General features: G+C 38.9%; 1 protein-coding gene across 4 annotated transcripts in view; it reads right to left on the reverse strand.

Annotated features, from left to right (window-relative positions):
* The window catches only part of LOC116882621 (sushi repeat-containing protein SRPX), a 202,096-nt gene that overhangs the window by 170,714 nt on the left and 11,656 nt on the right, over positions 1 to 19,726 (reverse strand). For 2 of the 4 annotated variants that reach the window (XM_032883143.1, XM_032883145.1), the window contains exons 8-14: positions 14,766 to 14,921; positions 11,461 to 11,585; positions 10,222 to 10,407; positions 9,089 to 9,260; positions 3,912 to 4,009; positions 3,481 to 3,546; positions 191 to 1,147 (exon numbers count right to left, since the gene is read on the reverse strand). In XM_032883143.1, the coding sequence (XP_032739034.1) occupies positions 191 to 1,147; positions 3,481 to 3,546; positions 3,912 to 4,009; positions 9,089 to 9,260; positions 10,222 to 10,407; positions 11,461 to 11,585; positions 14,766 to 14,921 (1,760 nt within the window). The remainder of the gene's footprint in view (positions 1 to 190; positions 1,148 to 3,480; positions 3,547 to 3,911; positions 4,010 to 9,088; positions 9,261 to 10,221; positions 10,408 to 11,460; positions 11,586 to 14,765; positions 14,922 to 19,726) is intronic. The other 2 variants (XM_032883144.1, XM_032883146.1) reach the window with 1 other exon arrangement.

Here is a 19,726-nt window from a genome sequence, read left to right on the forward strand (position 1 = left end):
CCCCCTCCCTTTGCTCCTGGGCCTCCTTCTCTTCTGGGTCTTTCTCTCCCTTACCCAAGCCCTCCATCTCTCCTCCTCCCTTGTCTTCCCCCTCCCCACCCTCCTCACTCTGCCTCTGTTCCACTCCTGAACTTCCCTCCCGCTGGACTCCCTCACCTCTACCTCCTGCCTTTCCCTTGCCTTCACTCACCTCCGCTCTGTCTGTCAGGTCGTCTGACAGGATCTCTATCTCCTCCTCCTGCTTTCGTGCGGGCACTTTCACATTTTCCTCACTTGCCTCTACCTCTGGCTCCTCTACTCCACTTCCTTCTGAATCCTCTGCTCCTTCCTGCTCTTCAGGGATCTCTGACAAGTGGTCACATTTAAAATCGAATTTTGCCAGGAATTTGGACAGTTTGTGTTCAGTCTCCTCCTCATGTCCTTGTTCGATAAATTTTCTGCTATACCACAAGTTTGGGTCCATTTCCACTTCATCATCCTCTTTCTCTCCACTACTAAATTCTACTGACTCGGGCTGCTCGAAGCCGTCAGTGGTGCCTTGCTGACTTGCACTTTCGCCTTCCAAGTAACTATCTGGCTCGTCTAGAGAGTCTCGTTCGCTGTCAAAAATCATATCTCGCTTGTTCCTCTTACCGTCCTCAATAAAATCTTTACTGTCTTCATCATCAATATTCATGTCTCTATTTGGTAAGTTGTCAAAGAACATATTAATATGTCTTAAATTCTCTTCGATTTGTCTCCTAGCCTTCAGACCTGCCATTTCGGCCAGCTCAGTTTCCTTCTCAGAGACTATTTCTTCTGCATCTGGATCCTTCTGCCACTGGCCTGCATCACTTGCCTTTGCTATGGCCTTCCTGTCAGGTGGATAAAGATCATGCTTACTCTCATGTCTGAACAGCCCTCTTTGCACACCCTCTGCATGGGTGTCACGAGGCCCAGGCTGGCCTGAGTCACTACCTATGTCCTCATCTGAAAATGCTTCCGTAGTCATAGCTGCTTGCATCACGTACATTCCTTTTGCCAAAAGTTGTTTATAGACTCTCCCCTCATTCACTGTTTTGGACATCTCTTCACTTGCAAATCCGTTACTATCATCGTTTTCAGAGTGAGCTGTATGCTGCTTCAGTTTCTCAATTGTTTCTTGTTTCTGTAAATTTTTGAAGTAATCGTCATACTACTATTAGTTGACAAAGGGGACTTATCTACTACAAAACACTGCCCAGATTTTGCATTACTCTAAGTTTCGCTAGCAGAATAAAAATGTCCAGTTTTCCCAGACATTTTGCTCAGACTGGCCTCTTGTTGGCGAGAACCGCCACCACTCTCTGAGTCTGCGGCACCTGGGACTCTGCCGTGGCACACAGGTCAGCATCTCACTTGCACGCACTCACCACCTACCCTCATGTTGCCTCCACTCACACAGGTCAACTCACGTCAGGATGTCTTCTCCACCCCTTAACTGGAATCGAGTCTTAAAGAGAATATTTTTCTAGACAGATTGTGCAAAATACCGGTTAAAAAAAAAACGTACACTTCTCTTATATGAAATCAGGTTCGGTTTTCTTTTTTCCTACTTTCCCTGTTATTTTAATTGTTAGACTTTGATTGGTCTTTGAATTCTGTGAAATTCACAGAATTAAAGAAAATTAATGAAAATATGAAATTGTTTAATATTGGAAAAAATGAATAACTTATGCCTAGAAGGAAAATCTGAAATGAAAACTACAAAACTTTTAATCAGTATACTAAAAAATATGTTTCTTTTCAAAACAAATCTTTGAGTTTTCAAATTTTTGACCCTCTTCCTTTTATCTATTGTATTCTTTAATTGTAATAACTTACATACATGAAACTAACCACTATGTGGAAAAAGTATCTGTGGTAAAATGTAAGATTTTTATAAAAACTACAAAATTAAAGACTGCGACTTGAATGATACATTACGAATATGAAATTCATTTCCTGCTGGACAAAATAAGGCAAAAATCAAATCATTGACCTAAATTCTGTAAGCTAATGAACTGAAATATTTGATAAATTTGGGTCTCTGGAGAGTGAAATCTCACTAAATCAAGTGCTATAAATTGTCATGAGCGCTAGGCCCAGGAAGAAGTCATTTTTTGCCCCCCCCCAAAATTAAAAACAGCACAAGCTAAACATTAATATATGGAAATACTACAGTAAATCATTTTTTTAATTCACTAAAATAGGTCTGGTTGAGCCTCTACTTAAAAGGACTATGTCAAGTATAAAATATCAGTTTAAAAGCAAGTGCTTTCCTTCTGCTTGTTCTAGGTCCCACTTTTTAAAAAATCACAATTCTTTCAAGAGCCCTAAAGAGAGGCAGAGGCCCAGTTGCCAGAAATGATTTCTAAATGTATGTGCCTTTACTTGCCTAGCATAATCAAATAGCACAGAAGAGGCAGAGCCCTGAGTCTAAGAGAAGAGGAAGGAGAGACAGAGGAACAGATGTCTGCTTGGAAGTGCAGTCAGTCAATAAAGTCAGTCAACCTTCGCTGAGCTTCCACACTGGGTTAGGACAATAGTTCTCCCATATTCAAAATGAATGCTGTTACTCACCACGCCTCTGCCTCTCGGTAAAACAGAGATAAGACTTAACAAAGACTGGCACAAATTTTTAAGAGTCAGCAAGATTCTCTTGCATTTCAGTGACTTTGACTTTGAGGATTTTTAGTTTAATAATGTGACAAAGGCACTGGAAATATAAATTAAATATTATCTATAAGCCTTCTTCCTTCAATTTCTATTTCTCCAATTTACTTTTCTAATCCTCAAACCCCTCCTTTCTTTCACCCACTGGTCCTTAAAGCCAGGAGAAGCAAAAGATTTCAGGTCAGGCCTTTGTCTCTCCAGGGTTGTGAAAACCACCAACTATTCCTTTCTCCTGCTACTCATTTGTTATTCATTAAAAACCTCTCTTTATCACCCATGCATGGTTTCTGATTAATTTCCAAATGTTTAATTTTGTTTTTATGCTATCAATTCCATGATAGAGTAAAGCCTATTCTGTACACTGAAAAAGCAATTATCAAATATTTTCACTAAAACCACCAAATTTTAGAGCTCAAAAAGATGTTAATATCATCTTTGAGAACAACACGGTAATTCAACCAAAGTCATGCTCAACCCAAGTCTGAGAACCATTCTGATAAACGCTAGTAGCTTCTTCCAACACTTATGAACTGCCATAATAATCCTTTGCCTTGATGATAAGAAAATGTGGCTACTACGACTTGTTAGTGACAACAAAAAGCAAATTTCAGCAATGAAATCCTGCCATATATCTGAAATACATACCAACAGAACAAACCCAAGTTGAGGCCATCTACAATGTATTCGTCTTTCAAAATCTAAAGTAAACGAATACTTATCTTTCACGTAGTCTTTTCAGAAAGCTTTCAAGAAAAAAATATAAACTGTTCTTACCCACCATAGTGAAAAGAACCCTCTATATTATACCTTTTGTTTCTGAATTGGTGATAATTTTAATGACTTCTCATTGGAATTCAGGCTCATCATATGTGTCTGCAAGAAATAAAAAATATATGTTCTAAAAAGAATAAAGAGTATATATAAGATTATATTTACATATTCTTATATAACAGTAACAGTAATATATAGATTATATAACAGTAATATAGATATAGATATATTAGCCAGTAATATAATCTACACTCAACTGCATACTAATGATGCAAAGATCATAATTGTACTGTATGTCATCTATACTTCAATAAAATAATAAACTTATAGCATATAAAAATAACAAACAAAATGGAAGCAAACCCTTTTTAATGCAAGGAACAGCACATGTATTCAACACACAAATATGAATACATGATGAACTAAAATCCAAACATATCTATATTGATAAATAAGCAAACCAATACCATATTTAAGACATCAGTAGTTTCTCCAAGGCTTTCTGAATCTCCGGCTGAAGAATTGTCTGCCTCTTTCCCTTTGGCCATTTTATCACGAAAATAATCTGATTAAAAGGGAAAAGAGAAAACCAGCTTTCAATGGAAAATTGAAAGACAAATGGACAATAAGTTATTCTCTAATATAAAGTGCAAGCATAATTTTACTGAAGTCTTTTAACCCCATGTTAAGGGAACTGAATAGAATTCATTCACAGTGATAAGAGGTTTTAAAGTCTCTTTCTGAAAGTTTAAAGACCAGTGCTGGTGAGATAGGAACTGCTTCTTTCATATGAACAGGCAAACCTTTGGGAGAACTACTACCCAGGTATCAAGCACTGTAACAGTGAGTCCCCAAAAAGGGCCCTGGTAACCCACATCCTCCCGAGATGGGGCCCCTTATGTCATTCCTTTCCACATTTTACCAGGTAGTTCTATATGGCCAACAAAACAAAGCAGCCATAATTGTGATGTTACCACAGTTTATATGTCTGTCTTTCTTGCATCACTTTCTCTGGGGGCAAGCCATGTTAGGAGCATTCCTAGGGAGAAGCCCACGTGCTGAGGAAGTAAACCTCCTGCCAATGGCCATGTGGGGCAGCACGGAAGAGCATCCTACAGCCCCAGTGGAGCCTTCGGGTGACTCCAGCCCCATCTGACAGCATGATTGCACCTGCATGAAACGCCCTGAGCCAGAACCCCTCAGCTAGGCTGCTCCTCAATTCTTGACCCTCACAAACTATGTGAGATGAGTTTTAAGGCCACTTGTTACATGAAAAATCAGATAACTAGTACAAGCACCTAGAAATGTTCATGGAAAACTACAAGATTATGTCATCGAGCAGGTAACTAAAACTTAACGAGCTCTCCCTGATCTTACATTTTTCTCAATTACTACAACCCCGTTTAGCACCCACATATTTGAGAGGAGCTCCTAAAAGAAGTCCTTGCTAAAAACGCCAGTCCCCACTGATCTTGCCGTTGTAAATTCATTCAGTGCAAAGGAGCAAATGATCCATTTGTGCTTATTTCGTGTGCGGCACTATGTGCAAGATAATCAACTTAATTCACGGCTCACTCTGAATGAGCTTATCATCTAAAGGGAATATAAAATAGAGGATACACTGGCATGAGAAATCACATCCAAATGTTGGGAATCAGGAAATGTTTCACGAAAGAGGTGCGGGGAAGAGTGAGTAGAATTCTGGGAGGTAGAAGTGGACAGAGAAGGAAGTGAAGCCCCGTGCTAACAGAAGCAGCAGCAATGGCTTGTACTAATGATTGGCCATGTGCTGGGAATACATGCTTTCACACATGTCACGTGACCTCCATGACAACAAGAGAGGTAAGCAGAGTGTCCCCACACTTCATAAAGGAATAAATGAAGTGCCAAGTGTCGGTCTCCGGTTTGTCTTGACTTTACAGCCTTTTCTACCAAGTGTGACTATGAAGAGTTCTGATCAAAATTAAGAGTTGGGAAACTTTCCCTATAAGAGGCCATCTAGTAAATATTTCAGGCTTTGTGGCCGCATAGTCTCCGTCCTAATGACTCAAACTCTGCCGCTGTGGTGTAAAAGCAGCCATAGGCACTACATAAAGGAATCGTGTGACGGGGTTCCAATAAAACTTTGTTCATAAAAACAAGTGGCTGGCTAGACATGGCTCACTTTACAGACCTGTGACCTGCATTAAGGTTATAAGAAAAAGATTACTGAGAGATGGAGCTACAAAAGCAGGTGGTAGTTACATGGGGAAACTCACATTTATTTTCACAAATATTATGGATATCAGAAGCCACTGGAGCAGAGGAGAACTAAAACTGTGCCTGAGGAAGATTAATGTAGAAAGTTCTCAATGGGATAGACTGGAGAGGGCCGAGAATGGAGGTTTGGAAAAATCGATAGTAGATCACTGAAGCTCACGGCCTTGCCTTATACTTGACTAAGAAAACAGAAGTCATCAGACCTGATCTGCCTTATCTTCCCCCCCAACAAATGTACACACTTACTTCCATTTTCCTGTTGAAATATAGGATGTGTCTTTCCTCTTACCAAAGACCGCTCTGTATGCCAACACCACTGTGATGTTCATGTTCATTCTCTCTCTTTCTCTCTCTTGTGCTATCTGTCAGTCTGGGACTACTGGCTCACATCCATTAGCATACAAAAATGCTCTACTATTTCCCATTGACCCTGCATTTCCCTCCAGCTGCCAGCCCTTTTCTCTTCTCCTCTTAGTGACCAAAATTGGCAAAGGAATTTTCTACATTCATACCTCAACTCTTTGCCCTCTGGCTTCTGCTCTTATCTTCCCCTGAAGCTACTCTTGTCAAGATCAAGGACACTCTCCACAAAGCCAAATCCATGGGATGCTTCTTTGAGCTCTCTCCTTGACCTCTGACCAGTACTTGGAATTCACGACCCAACTCTTTCCTGGTTCCCTTCCTCTTACCCTTCTAGCTGGTGGGGCTGAGGAAAGTTTCTTTGCCACCAGCTCTTCCTCCCCTACCCTCAAAATGTTAGATGTTCTTCGGGTCAAACCCTGGGCTCTCTTCTCTTGCTACTCTGCTATCTAACAGGTGTTTTCACCAAGTCCCACAGATTGTAAATACCAATTCTGTGTTGTCGGGTTCCCAATGTATCTCCCTGGTTCAGACCTCTCTTCTGAACTTTAGGCTGGCATCTTCAACTGCCTCCTCCATATTTCTACTTCAATGTTTTGCAGGTATCTCAAGCTTGATTTTTTTTTCCCTCAAGCTTGTCAACCATGCTCTTGCCTAGGAATCATTCTGGATTCTTCCATTTCCTTCACCTCCATGTGTAAATTCAGCTAGTTCTAGGTCTCAAATGCACTTCCAATCTGCCCCCTTCTCTCCATCTTCACAGCAACCTGGACCAAACACCATCCTCTCTTGCAATGGGCTCTTAAGTATGCTTCCTACCTTTAGTCTTTCCTCCCTACAATCCACACAGAGGCAAAAGTGAGCATCTTAAAATGTAAACTGGACTGGAGCACATCACTCCACTGATTAAAAACCTTTAATGACTTTCTATTGCACTTAAGAAAAACACTCAAACAGGCTTCTCACGGCCTATAAAATCATGAATACTTTTCTCACTCTTTTCTCCAACATCTTGTCTAGCCTTTTCCTGCACTCTCTAGCTCCAACAGTCATCTTTCCTTTTCTTATAAACTGCCTCCAAACCTTTGCCTCTATTATTTTCTTTGCCTAGAATGCACATAACCTCTCTCTTCATGTGGCTTTCTTATCCTTTATGTTTTAGTTTAAATGTCACCTTCTCAGCAAGGTCTTCCCTGACCTTCCTCCCTCCACGATAAACACTGAAGTCTGCAAGTAATTTAGAAGAGGTCCTGTTATATGTTAGATATAACTTGCAGAATACTTTTAAGACAGTTTCAGCAAACAGTCACAAAAAGATAAGGAATAGCTTTTCCTTTGGCTCTAGCTATAAAACTCTGTATATGTTCATATTCAGATCTCTTGAAGTGGGAAACAACTTCCTCCAAACCACAAACTTCTCTTTTCCTTGTACACACTGTTGCCAAACTCCACTTTTTCCATGTACAGGCCTGAAAGGTGTCAGTGACGCTTACCTCAAAGCAAAGCATAAAAAAGTTCTCTGTGAGATGCAAGGAACTGGCTCATTATCAGGGGCGCCTGGGCAGCTCCGTCGGTTAAGCCTCTGACTCTTGGTTTTGGCTCAGGTCATGACCTCAGGGTCCTGGGATCAGCATGGATCATATTTGAGATCCTCTCCCCCTACCCCTCCCCACACTCACACACTCTCTCTCTCTCTCTCAAAATAAATAAAATAAACGTTTGGAAAAAATACAGTAAGAAACTGGCTCATGATCAAGGTTCTAGTTGTAGATAATATTCTATTCCCACGGTGCACAATTCTTGCTTTTACTACCTCAACTTTTGATCCCAAAGATACTAAAATTTATCTGTGCCATGGTTCTTAATCCCAGGTGCCCAGATCATCTTAATTCCAAACCTACTGTTTATTCTAATCTCTTGACCCTGGCTTCTTGTCCCGCTCCTACTATTCAAGCATGTGCCCTGCAGTAACACATACACACTCTTAAGATACAAAAATGCCTGTAAACAAAATTCTTTACAAGAGGTGTATAATAACTGAAGAGCTGGGATTACAATTTAAAATATAATGTGTATCTATAAGGCAGTGAGGTAGAAGTGTTAATAATAACCAACTATAAAGAGCTTCCTAGAAGTGCTAGGCTCAATGCTAAGTATTTTATATACCTTATCTCATTTAACCTCAATCACTCTAGAGGAATATTATTATACCCACTTTAAAGACAGGAAAACTAAGGGTTAGAGGAATTAAGTAACTTTCCCAAAGTCATTCACATAGTTAATAAATGTCAGGGATGGCATCTGACCCTAGCTCTATTTAACTCCATGCCCCATGCTCTTTTTTTCTTTTTTGTCTTCTTTTTCTTGAGAGCGCGCGTGCGCGTGCACACGCATGCATACAGGTGGAGGCAGGGGAGGGTTAGGAGCAGAGCGAGAGGGAGAAAATCTTAAGAGGGCTCCATGCTGGGCAGAGCTCAATCCCACAACTCCAAGATCATGACCTGAGCTGAAATCAAGAGTTAGAAGCTTAACCAACTGAGCCACCCAGGTGCCCCCATATCCCATGTTCTTGACCCCTACGGTATACGGCCTAAATGCAAGACTTCACATAGGTCCAGAAGATCCACATTCAAATCTGACTCTCTTCATTTATAAGCTGAGTGACCTTGGCCAAGTCACTCAGTCTTTTCAAGCCTTGCTTCTCTCATCTACCAAAATGAAGAGTTTAGAACTCCCACGGATTTCACGGAGTTGCTTCGGGTTTAAAGGAGATAAGGTAAGAGAAGGTATTAAATATGCTATGCATTGCTCTATAAAAATATGCTGCTATTGTTATGGGGTTTTTAGGGTCACTAGTGATGCTTTGTATTTATAAGAGTAATCTGGACTGGAACTCGAATGAGAGATGTCAGCCTCCAACTAGGAAGAAAACAATTTAATTTGCAAGAACATCCTAACATAAATATGACACTAATAGGAATAAAAGGGACCCTTTTCCTGGAGCAGACAGGGTATCAGCGGTTACCTGGTTCCGCTGGTTGCACGGGGTCCTCCTTTTCAAGTATCATTTTCCCTGGCCAATTACCTGCAGACATATAGAAAGGAACTGGGGTGGGGGAAAAGCTAACAGGTGGCACAGAAGTTCCTTCAATTGGAGGTAGTGTTCGTGTCATTTGAAAAGCATCAGGCGATCTCTCCTTAAAATAAACAGGTTAAATAAACTGTTACATGATATTATATGTTTAGTATTGACAGAAACTACCCCCCCAGCTGCTAAAAATATTTAAGAGAGACTTCAAAGTTGCCCACTGTCCCACATTCATCTTTAAATTATCACCAAGGACACAAAAATGTTTTGCTCTGTCATCTCTGTATCTAAGTTGCTCTAAATTGTTAATTTAGAAGCCCATTTTTCACACAATGGGTAAAAATGTATATTCTCTCTGCTTTCCTTAGGAAACAAAAAACTAGTCACAAGACCTAAAAAACAATAACTACAAAATACTGCTATTTCTCAGTCTTTCCATATATACTTTTTCACAACCAAAAGCCAAACTTAACCTTTTTACTTCCAAGGGAATATGTTTTGGAACTTAAAGTAACTTTTTAAAAAAGGAATGTCTCCTTTAAATATTATTTGGCATTTTCTTTTTGGTTTTTAAATACAAGTGCCACTGAAACAATAATTTTAAAGCAGAATGAGAACCTCTAAATTTAAGCGAGAAAGAACATTCCCTATCTTGAACTGCAGCCCTTATTTCTGTTTCCCACATTTCATTGTTTATAGTGTATACCCTTCCACGGCTCACGAGGTGTAACTAGAAGATAAAAAGCAAAGTAAAAGTCAATCCATATAGAGTTGAGAAAATAATTCAGCATTCAACTTGAAGCATGAAGATAGGCCTCTAAAAGGATGCTTTGTATCTTTGCTTTGTATCCACTCTCTATTAAGTCAAGGTTATCAATGATTATTTGAATTTTCTCACTTGTGTGTTGAACAGCTTAACTCTGAATCTGCTTTAAGTTTGTAGGCCTCCAACTCTAACCATTTTATTTAGTAAATCTATCTTAAAAGACCCTTTTTGGTTTAAAAAGAAAATGAATTTTTTTCCATTCTGTTTGCAGTGCCATGTTATAGAACTGGCCACAAGCCTATACCCTCTCTCTTCGTCGCACACGTGCTGGTAGAGTTCTGTGCAGTACACTGCCTGAGCTCAGATCGCTGAGGAGCAGAGAAGGCGCTTCAGGAAAGTAAGAATCGTTGATTTCTTCTAACTCCAATTCTTCTGTCCCGCCGGGTCGAGGAGTGGCAAAAACAAGTGTGTGGCATCCACCACAAGCCACCTGTAGCATAAAACCACAGATTTGATTAATCAACATTGGTTTCAAACACAAATGGGTTTTTAACAGTTTTCAGTTACAAAACATTTACTTAGTGGTAAACTTCCTAGGTAGTCAGCCATCTCCCCTCCTCCCAAATACACACACACACACACACATACACACACACACACGTGTCTTCTTTAAACACTACAATTGAAAATTAGAACAAGTTTACACACCATTTTCCTTCCAATTCTGTTTCTCCTCACAAACTTGAGAAAATGCTATTTTAATCTGAGAGTAACATGAACACCTTGAAAAAAATCACCCAGAGAAGTTCTACTTGGAAAAAAAGTGATCCAAGAGGAAATCAACCTCTTGGGATAATTTTATCTCCAAACCTTTTTCTTTACATGAACACTTTTGAAGTTCAATGCTTTAAAGTCCTTAGAGCAAAATGTAACCATGCATGATGGTGGAACATGAAAATTAAACCAACATTCAAAGAATTTTGAGAAATAACTGATTTTCAATAAAATGCCTAAAAAACCATTGTGTAGTATTTGTAATACACAGATTTTTTTAAGCAACCTTATAGTGTTCTTCACAGTAGTTATAAGAACGCATACTCTGAACCTTTCCTTCATAACATTGTAAAATTATTTTAAATAATTTTAAATAAGACTATTTTAAATTAGACTATTTTAAATAAGACTCAGTAATGTCTAATTCAACAAATATTTATAGGTGATTGTCAGATACTCTGCTGGCTGCTGGAGGAGACAACAAGCTTTCAGGCATGGCACAGTTCTGGTTCTCAAGAGACACAGGGGAGCAAAGCAGGAGAGTCAAGATTAGGGTGAAAAGGACAATGTTCAAAGGAGAATTAGGAAAGGGACAGATTTTCTGACTGGCATGATGTCTGACATTTGGCTTTTAGGAAATGAGTATACTCATTAGATATAGCCATGATATTCTTTCACACAGACATAAAAGTACCTATTTTCTATGAAATACTATAAGACTCAAATATAGGAATATGACAATGTAAACAGGGAAATGTGATGTCCTTACCAATTGAACTATAAATCTCAAAAAATTGGAGCACAAAGTGGGAATGAACTGATTGGTAAAATTCTCCAGTCCAAGTCCTAATTTTCCATGTCGACCATCCCCAAAAGTATACATGAGACCTAAATCTAAAATGCAAAAAAAAAAAGAGAGAGAATTATAAAGACTTACTTGTATGGACCTATTTGTAAATAAATATATTTACTTATTTCTTACGTTGCAATTATAATTTCCCCCTCAAATGCTGCACCAAGTTTACTCTGATCCATTGATATTTCCACACTCTCTATGGTCTCTGTGGTCCCGCACATAACACTAGGCAATAGATACTCTGAGAATAAATCACTAAGCCATTGGTGGTTTGTGAATTTGAAGCCCAGTCGTGTGAGGACTGTGTGGAACAGCAGCAACCCAGCATGAGCTATCTCTAGATACACACCATCTTCTCCGGGGGAAGGAGATTTTTGGAGTCTGACCCCCTATGTCCCAATACAATCTAGTGGAAAAACACTGAGGTCTCTCAACCTTGGCACCCCGGACATTTAGTGCCAGGTAATTCTCGGTTGTGTGGTAATTCTCTGTCCTGTGCCCTACAGGATGTTCAGCAGCATCCTTGGCTCCTACCTACTAAATGTCCATAAAACGCCCTGCCTCTGCAGTTGGAACAATCAAAAATGTCTCCACTGTTGTGCGTCCCGGGGCAACAAGATGGCCACTGGTGGAAAACTAGTGGCTTAGATCAATCCAACTGTCTCTTTCACCAGTTCAGCTCTGGGGCTGTGGAAGCTGCTCAGGGAAGTGCCGTAAATCGACCCCAGTGACTAGCCCCCATGGCAATGGCAAGGCCTCTACGGTCCACAATAATGTAAGGGGTCTTCCTGCTGCTCTCCAGTTCACCCCTCTGCCCACTGCCAGAGCAACTATTCCAAACCTTCAGTACTCTTCTCACCCACTCTCTCAATTGGCGGAAAGTGCCATGGAAGCAGAAGGAAGGAAAGGAGGCCAGGATGGTTGCCGAAGAGGGGGAGTTTCCTTCTGGTCTGGGGATTAGGGAAGGCTTTTAAAAACAGACCTGAAGGATGATTAGGATTTTAGCTGCAGGAAAACACATACAAATGCTTTGAATCAAGAGAGAACATAACACAGTCAAGAAACTGAAAGGCAACCAGTGTGCTTGGGGCACAAAGGGGAAAGAACCATAACACAGAGAACCCTGTTGGTTCATATTGAGAATTTCTGAACTCCATCTTAATGGCGATACATTGAACGAATGGTTTTAAGCCAGGAAATGGTAAGATCACATGTGGGAACTTCTAGTTTAAGATGGCAAAGTAATCTCATACTAAGAAAATCCAAGAGAACCAAAGGAAAAATGCTGAGAAATAATAACATAATTCAGTAAGTGTCAAGCTCAGAAATTAATACAGAGGGGCGAATGGGTGACGTGGTCGGATAAGTGTTTGAGTCTTGGTTTCAGCTTAGGTTGTGATCTCAGAGTCAGATGAGATTAAGCCTGTGTTGGGCCCTGTGCTCAGCACGGAGTCTGCTTCAGATTCTCTCTCCCTCTGCCCCTCCTGCTTGTGAACTTGTTCCCTCTCACTCACCGCTCTTTCTCAAATAAATAAATCTTTAAAAAAACTAATAGGCAGAAAAGATCCCCTATTAATAAACAATAACCAGTATTTAAACCCCAAATTTAGACTCTTAGAATTCTTATCATCAGCTACTTATTTCCCTTCTTTATATACATTCCTTATCATTCTTTTCTCTTCTTCTTCCTCTTTTGACCCTTGATTTCTTTACCCAAAGTGCTAATTTTTAGGCTTTGTGTTTTAACTTGATTATCTTTAGCCAGAAAAGATAAACTCTGATCCAAGCTACCTGATTGCACTTCCAACTTGAAAACTTTTGTAAACCACGAGTCACTGGCTACATAATGTGGAACTGGTAAGAACTTACAGATAACTCACTACACACCTCTCATTAGTCCTGGAAAAAAATTCATAACACCTTTCTCCTGAGGAAGCTTTATGAGCAAAAAGTAAGCAAAAATAATGTTCAATTGTTTGTGCTATAAGTTCTTTCATCAGGGGAAATAGTAGTATGAAAGTTTAACCAAATAATCTAATTGTGTGTTAGATGAGCCATAAAAAGTATGTATTTCCCATCAATGGCAATTTAGGGTTGATGAAAAACAGCAGTTTAAGGACAGTGAATTGACATTAGGACCTTGCAGTAAGGGATACATATCAACAATTCTTCCGGGACTATGAATGAATAATAATTCTTTACATTCTATATAGTTCTATTTCATGCTATATTAACATGGACATTGACACTTGAAAATGGGCAGGTAGTTCTCTCTGAAAGGCTCTTTGGGGAAGGAGGAACAGTGTATGGTAGTATACGTTGTATTTGTGGATTACTAGTTGCCCCAACTAGATACCATTAGATGAGTTCCATTTAGCAGTAGCTTTTTTAGAAAGAAGGAAACAAATGGAGAAATATTAGTATCTCGTTTATTTCAAAATACTCTATAATTTCTGCCTTTTTAATGCTTTACTTCATTTGCAGATAGAAACGTGAGATAGAAATCGTGAATTACAGGGGCTTTTGTTCCAAAGCAATCACAACTGTGGAGTCTATCAATTACCTACAGGGAAGTGAGTTATTTCTAGAGGAGACTCTTTACTGAGTCCATATTAGCAGCACCTAGTTTTTGAGGTTGAGAAGTAGGCCCAAAGCAGTGTCTCCCTGGATAAAGAAGAAAGTACAGAGTAAAGGGTCTAGGGGAGCCAGGTATCTGCCTAGTGCCCTTTGAGGTGCCTTTCTCTCCCTGCGGAGGAAGTAGCGAAGTCACTCCTAAAAACGCCTCCTAGAGGCAAAAGCTTCACAGGCATTAACTCAGCCTGTACGTAGCTGGGTCAGACTGAACATGGAGAACGTTTCAAAAGTTCTTTCCTGTAAGACTTTTCCCTCTGGCCTGAGCAGAGTTAAGAGCCTTCAAACTGATGCAATTTCAAAAAGATTCCAGCCTTCTGCCAAAGTATAATATTATGATATTACCTCTGACAGCACTGACTTGTTTTGAGGTTCTAATCTTTGGATCATTTACACTGATTTGAAATTGAACTAAAATATTAAAAAAGAGTTTACGATTTTACACTTTGGCATATTAAACAAGAACTTCCATTTTCTCAGTCACTGATTCCTTTGCTTACGCTAGATACATTCATTCCACACAGTTTGTATTTTGTAGTAAAACATACCCCATTCTAGATATATGTAACAGAAATTCTCATCTGTACCTGTTATCAGAGCTGTGTGATTTTCTCCACAGGAAATAGAACTTATTTTCTGATCTGTAATATGCTCAATGACTTTGGGTACTGAAGTTTCAAAAAGAAAGGTACCAAGACCCAGCTGACCAAACTGTCCGAGCCCAAAGGTATACACGGCTCTCTCTGAAAGGGAATAAGCAAATATGAGAAAAAGATTGCAGGGAAGCAGAAACTGTCACCGTCATATCTAGAAAACTGTGACATTCAAACTTTCATAATGAAAGTTAGGTGCCTCTGAAATATCCGTGTAAGAATACCGAATACTTAGGTATACATTCTCAATGATGAAGGAGAAGAAAAAAGTTATGGCATGGGCCTGATTTTACCTTTAACATATAACCATAAAAAGAGTTGCTAAAGACACATCAGTCAGTGAACTACCTAACATGTCCCTATAATTACCACTTAGCTCTTTAAAAATAGCATCAGTTGTCATTAAGCTAATTCCTTTCATTGCCTTAAAAGGGGGGGCGGGCAGTGGGGCACCTGGGTGGCTCAGTCGTTAAGCGTCTGCCCCTCATGTCATGATCTCAGAGTCCTAGGATCCAGGATCCCTGTTCAGTGGGAAGCCTGCTTCTCCTTCTCCCACTTCCCCTGCTTGTGTTCCCTCTCTCGCTATCTGTGTGTGTGTGTGTGTGTGTGTGTGTGTGTGTGTGAAATACATGAATAAAATCTAAAACAAACAGAGTAGTGTTTCCTACAGAAAAACTCCTACTTCTCAAAAATAGTTTAACAGAACAATCTATTTTGTAAAACAATTTCAGAGGAGAATTTGCATGAGAATTGAAACTCACTGTAGATATGCTTGATTAACTCACAGGAAAAGCTCTTTTACTAGGAAGTGCAGTAATAATGAAAGGGGGACAAAAGCTTTTCCTTTATATTAATGTTTTTTAAGTGACTCCAAAGGACCTCCAATAACTTATCAAACATTAGCTCACATGTTCTCGAGAGACGGAAAAGCACAAAAACAGGATAAGTGAGTGGTGATGAAAGGGTCCCTTTAGACACACAACTCTGGCTGGCCCTGAGTCAGGAAGCATGGTCTCTTCTCCAAAGCCCGACACATCAGCTTTCCATGCTACAGAAGGAAGAGGAAGAGCTTTGGTTTCGGGGAGGAGTCCACACCTCCATTATTACTAGAGGGGGAAAGCAGGCCAGTTACCTAAACTCTCTGATGTTATAATTCCTCTCTAACAGAGTTGCTGGGAGGCTTACATGAAAAAACATTCAGGCAGATTTTAACACACACTAGGACATTTTGTTTTAAGAACATTTCTCTAAAAACTAACTAATCAACTCATCTCATTTCTGACAGTGGAGGATCCTGATGAACACATAACTATCTACTGTCATATGGTTTTACATTCTTCCTGTCTAATAAACACTTACTTCACAAATAAGACAGAGAGCTCATACCTCTTAAAGAAAACAGGCTGTGTCAAGGATATGAAGCCACACTGAGGCTATGGCAAAACATCCTTATTTTAATGTAAAAATTAGTTTAATAACCGCATGGCATGTCACCAGTTCTGAATGTCGGGTGAACAGTAGAATGCTGGGTAAATGAAAACAAGTGTCCATCTCTAGCTGGCCAATGACCACTTTAGGTTACGTGGGCTATCTGAGATGAGCCTATGAAATGAGGCCATTTAGGCAGCCTGAATCACGTGATAAAAGTTTTGCTCCTTACCCTGTTGGGTTTGCTTTCAGGTACTTGGCTGATCAGCAGCAATGACACTTTTAAAAAATGTTTTAATTATTTTTATTAATGCATAATGTATTATTTGCCCCAGGGATACAGATCTGTGAATCGTCAGGCTTACACATTTCACAGCACTCACCATATCACATGCCCTCCCCAATGTCCATAACCCCACCACACTCTCCATACCCCGCCTCCCCCCAGCAACCCTCAGTTTGTTTTGTCAGATTAAGAGTCTCATGGTTTGTCTCCTCTCTCTTTTTTAATGACCTAACACTCTTTTTTTTTTTAAACATGTAACAACTAATATAATTTTTGGTCTTATCATCTTTTTAACATTTAACAATGTAATTCGATGCTGACAAATGATACCCTATTAGGAAAACAGGTTTTAGTAGGTGGCTTCATATGAATACTACTCTGGTTTCTCAGAATACATTTGATTTCATGAACAGTAACTTGTTGCCCTGTAGAGATCATGAGTTTGTCCATATATAATCTAGAGGGGAGCCTGGGTGGCTCAGTGGGTTAAAGTCTCTGCCTTCAGCTCAGGTCATGATCCCAAGGTCCTGAGATCGAGCCCCACATCGGGCTCTCTGCTCAGCAGGGAGACTGCTTCCCCCCCACCTCTCTCTCTGCCTACTTGTGATCTCTGTCAAATAAATAAAAAAATAAAATCTTTAAAAATATATATAATCCAGAGAAGGTAAATTCTTATTTTTCCTTGGGATCCAGACTTCGTTGTGGACCCTATCTTACAACCAGGACTTTCTTGGCTTTTGCTAATGCTGACGAAGACATACGAGATTACATCTATCACTCTGCCTCACTTACCCTTTCTCAGCAGTCCATTGTTTCCCTGATTCAAAGGAGAAACTAATCATAGCATCGCCACAACCAGTAGTTTAATTTTCTCACCTCTTATGGTCACATGGAGTATTACATTTTAAATAAATTCACTGGCAATGAACTAATTTAAATTATATTTGAAGTATTTTTATGAATGGTACCCAGAAAGATTTTAAGATCAGAGTTATAGACAAAAGGAAAAACAATGCTAGGGAAGGCCCCCCATAAAATCATCTTATTCAAACCCTTTCCTTTGGTGAAGGGAAAGATCTAGAACAGATGGTTAGCTATTCTTTCATTTAAGGTCCTCAAAGTATCCTATAACTCTTAGGTATTCCGTTTAGTACTTAGTCAAACTAATAATCAGTATGTGCTTCAGGTCCATTTCTTCATCAGTTAGGACTATTATATCCATACTGTACTCCAGAACACAGCTTTCTCACAAGGGCTGGCTCGTAATAAGGCTCTCACAGGTCCATGGGGAAATGTGAAAAATAGGCAAAGCAGTAAATTTTCCATAGAGATAAGTGAATATAATTTAAGAGGGTGTCTTTTACAATAAAATTGAGAGCTCCTTAATTTTTATTTTGAAATGCCCCTTTATTTATGATATAATGGTGAAAAGGTTGCATTTGGCCTACAATGCCCTCATTTAGTCAAATGCAAATCAGAAGATCAAAACCATCTGTTGGTCTTCATATTTGTGTCACAAGATTAAAAAACTTAAAATACAATAACTTTACTAGTCTGTGAGATCCCAAAGTCTGCAAAAATCTAGAGAGAATAATTTCTGGCAACATAGTTTTTAACCTCAAAATTAAGTCCACAGAAAGCTAAACGTCTATAATATTAAAAAAAAAAAACACCCCACACTTCTGTGTATTTTAAACTTCTAAGCATAATTAAAAGTATCATGGATTATCTGGGTATTCATTTTATGTAACAATACTTTATAATATATAGTTGAGATGTTATTTTTATATAATCGACATTTGTGTTCTTTAGAATAACCTTCAGTCACCTAATAATGTTTGTTTGAACTAGAGAAATTATAGAACACATAAAGAGTAAGTTGAACTTCTGCCTATAGCATGCATTTTCAGATAATTTATAAAGATTAATTTCTAAGTTTAATTCCTAAAATAAATCTTCTCAAAAATATATGAAAATCCATTTTGTTAAGAGAAATTCAAAGAAATCGTAAACCTCAGAATTATTTCCAAATATAGAATGGAGGCCTTGGAAAGAAATTATTTCTAACTTGGAAACAGATTCCATCTGGGAATTGTAATTCTGGGAAATCACCACTTAAAAAGCATGACTTGGACTAGAACAAAAAGTCAAGGAAAAGCGATGTAAGAGAGGAAAACCAAAAGATAAAAAATATCGCACAATCACCTAGCAACATTAAGCATATCATCTGAGAACTGGGTATTATTCAAAATTTGCCTACAACACTGCGAACTTTGGGTTACTGAAGATTAAGTGGTGACTTCAGAAACTTGTTAATTTCTTTCGGACCAAAAAAAATATAACAATTCTCTAGATGTATTCCCTGTACACTACTCAAATTAATGCCAAACAAATCTGGAGGCAGCGATTCAGTCAGCATGTTATCAAGTAGTGTGTATATCTTACCAGATGGACTGGAACCCTGAAAAATGACATGTCATACCAAATATAACATTCAGAAGTCAAAACTGACATTGCTAATAAGGTTCTAACTTTCTTTTATTATCTGTAATTTAAAATCTTAACACTTTTTGCTGAATTACTATAATAGAACATAAAAATGCAAAAGAAATTACCAAGTTTTATATTCTTAACATCAGAAAGAGAAGAATTATCAATGACATGTAGAAAATAGCATGAACAGGGGAAAGAAGGTATTTCAGGAAAAATTATACCAATTTTAGATAAATACAGAACACACACACACACACACGAGGAAAACAGTCTATCCTTGAAAACAAGCTAAAAACAATTATCTTCTGCCAATAAACATGTGAAGATCATGAAAATGTCCATTATGTTGGCAAAAACAATTCCACAAGATTTTTTTTTCTACTTACAGTTTTCTTCCATAGGCCAAAGATGTGTAGTAACTATGGAAATCAAAGCTAGAGATTTTAATGAAAAGAGATGCAAGGCCAGTTTGTAAGCTCCTAGAAGCACAGACTAGGATGGTGGCGCCAGGGGCTGGGAGGGGGAAAGGGGTGCCCCTCATCAATGGGGATAAGGTTTCAGCTTTGTAAGATAAGGTCTAGAGGTCTGCTGTACAACACGGTGCCTATAGATAACAATACCGTATTAAAGACTTAAAAATCTGTGAGGAGATTGGATCAGATGTTGAGTATTTTATCCCAAAAGAAGA

This window comes from Lontra canadensis, unplaced genomic scaffold (assembly GCF_010015895.1).
Source record: "Lontra canadensis isolate GAN:19392208 unplaced genomic scaffold, GSC_riverotter_1.0 scaffold86, whole genome shotgun sequence".
Taxonomy (NCBI): Eukaryota; Metazoa; Chordata; class Mammalia; order Carnivora; family Mustelidae; genus Lontra; species Lontra canadensis.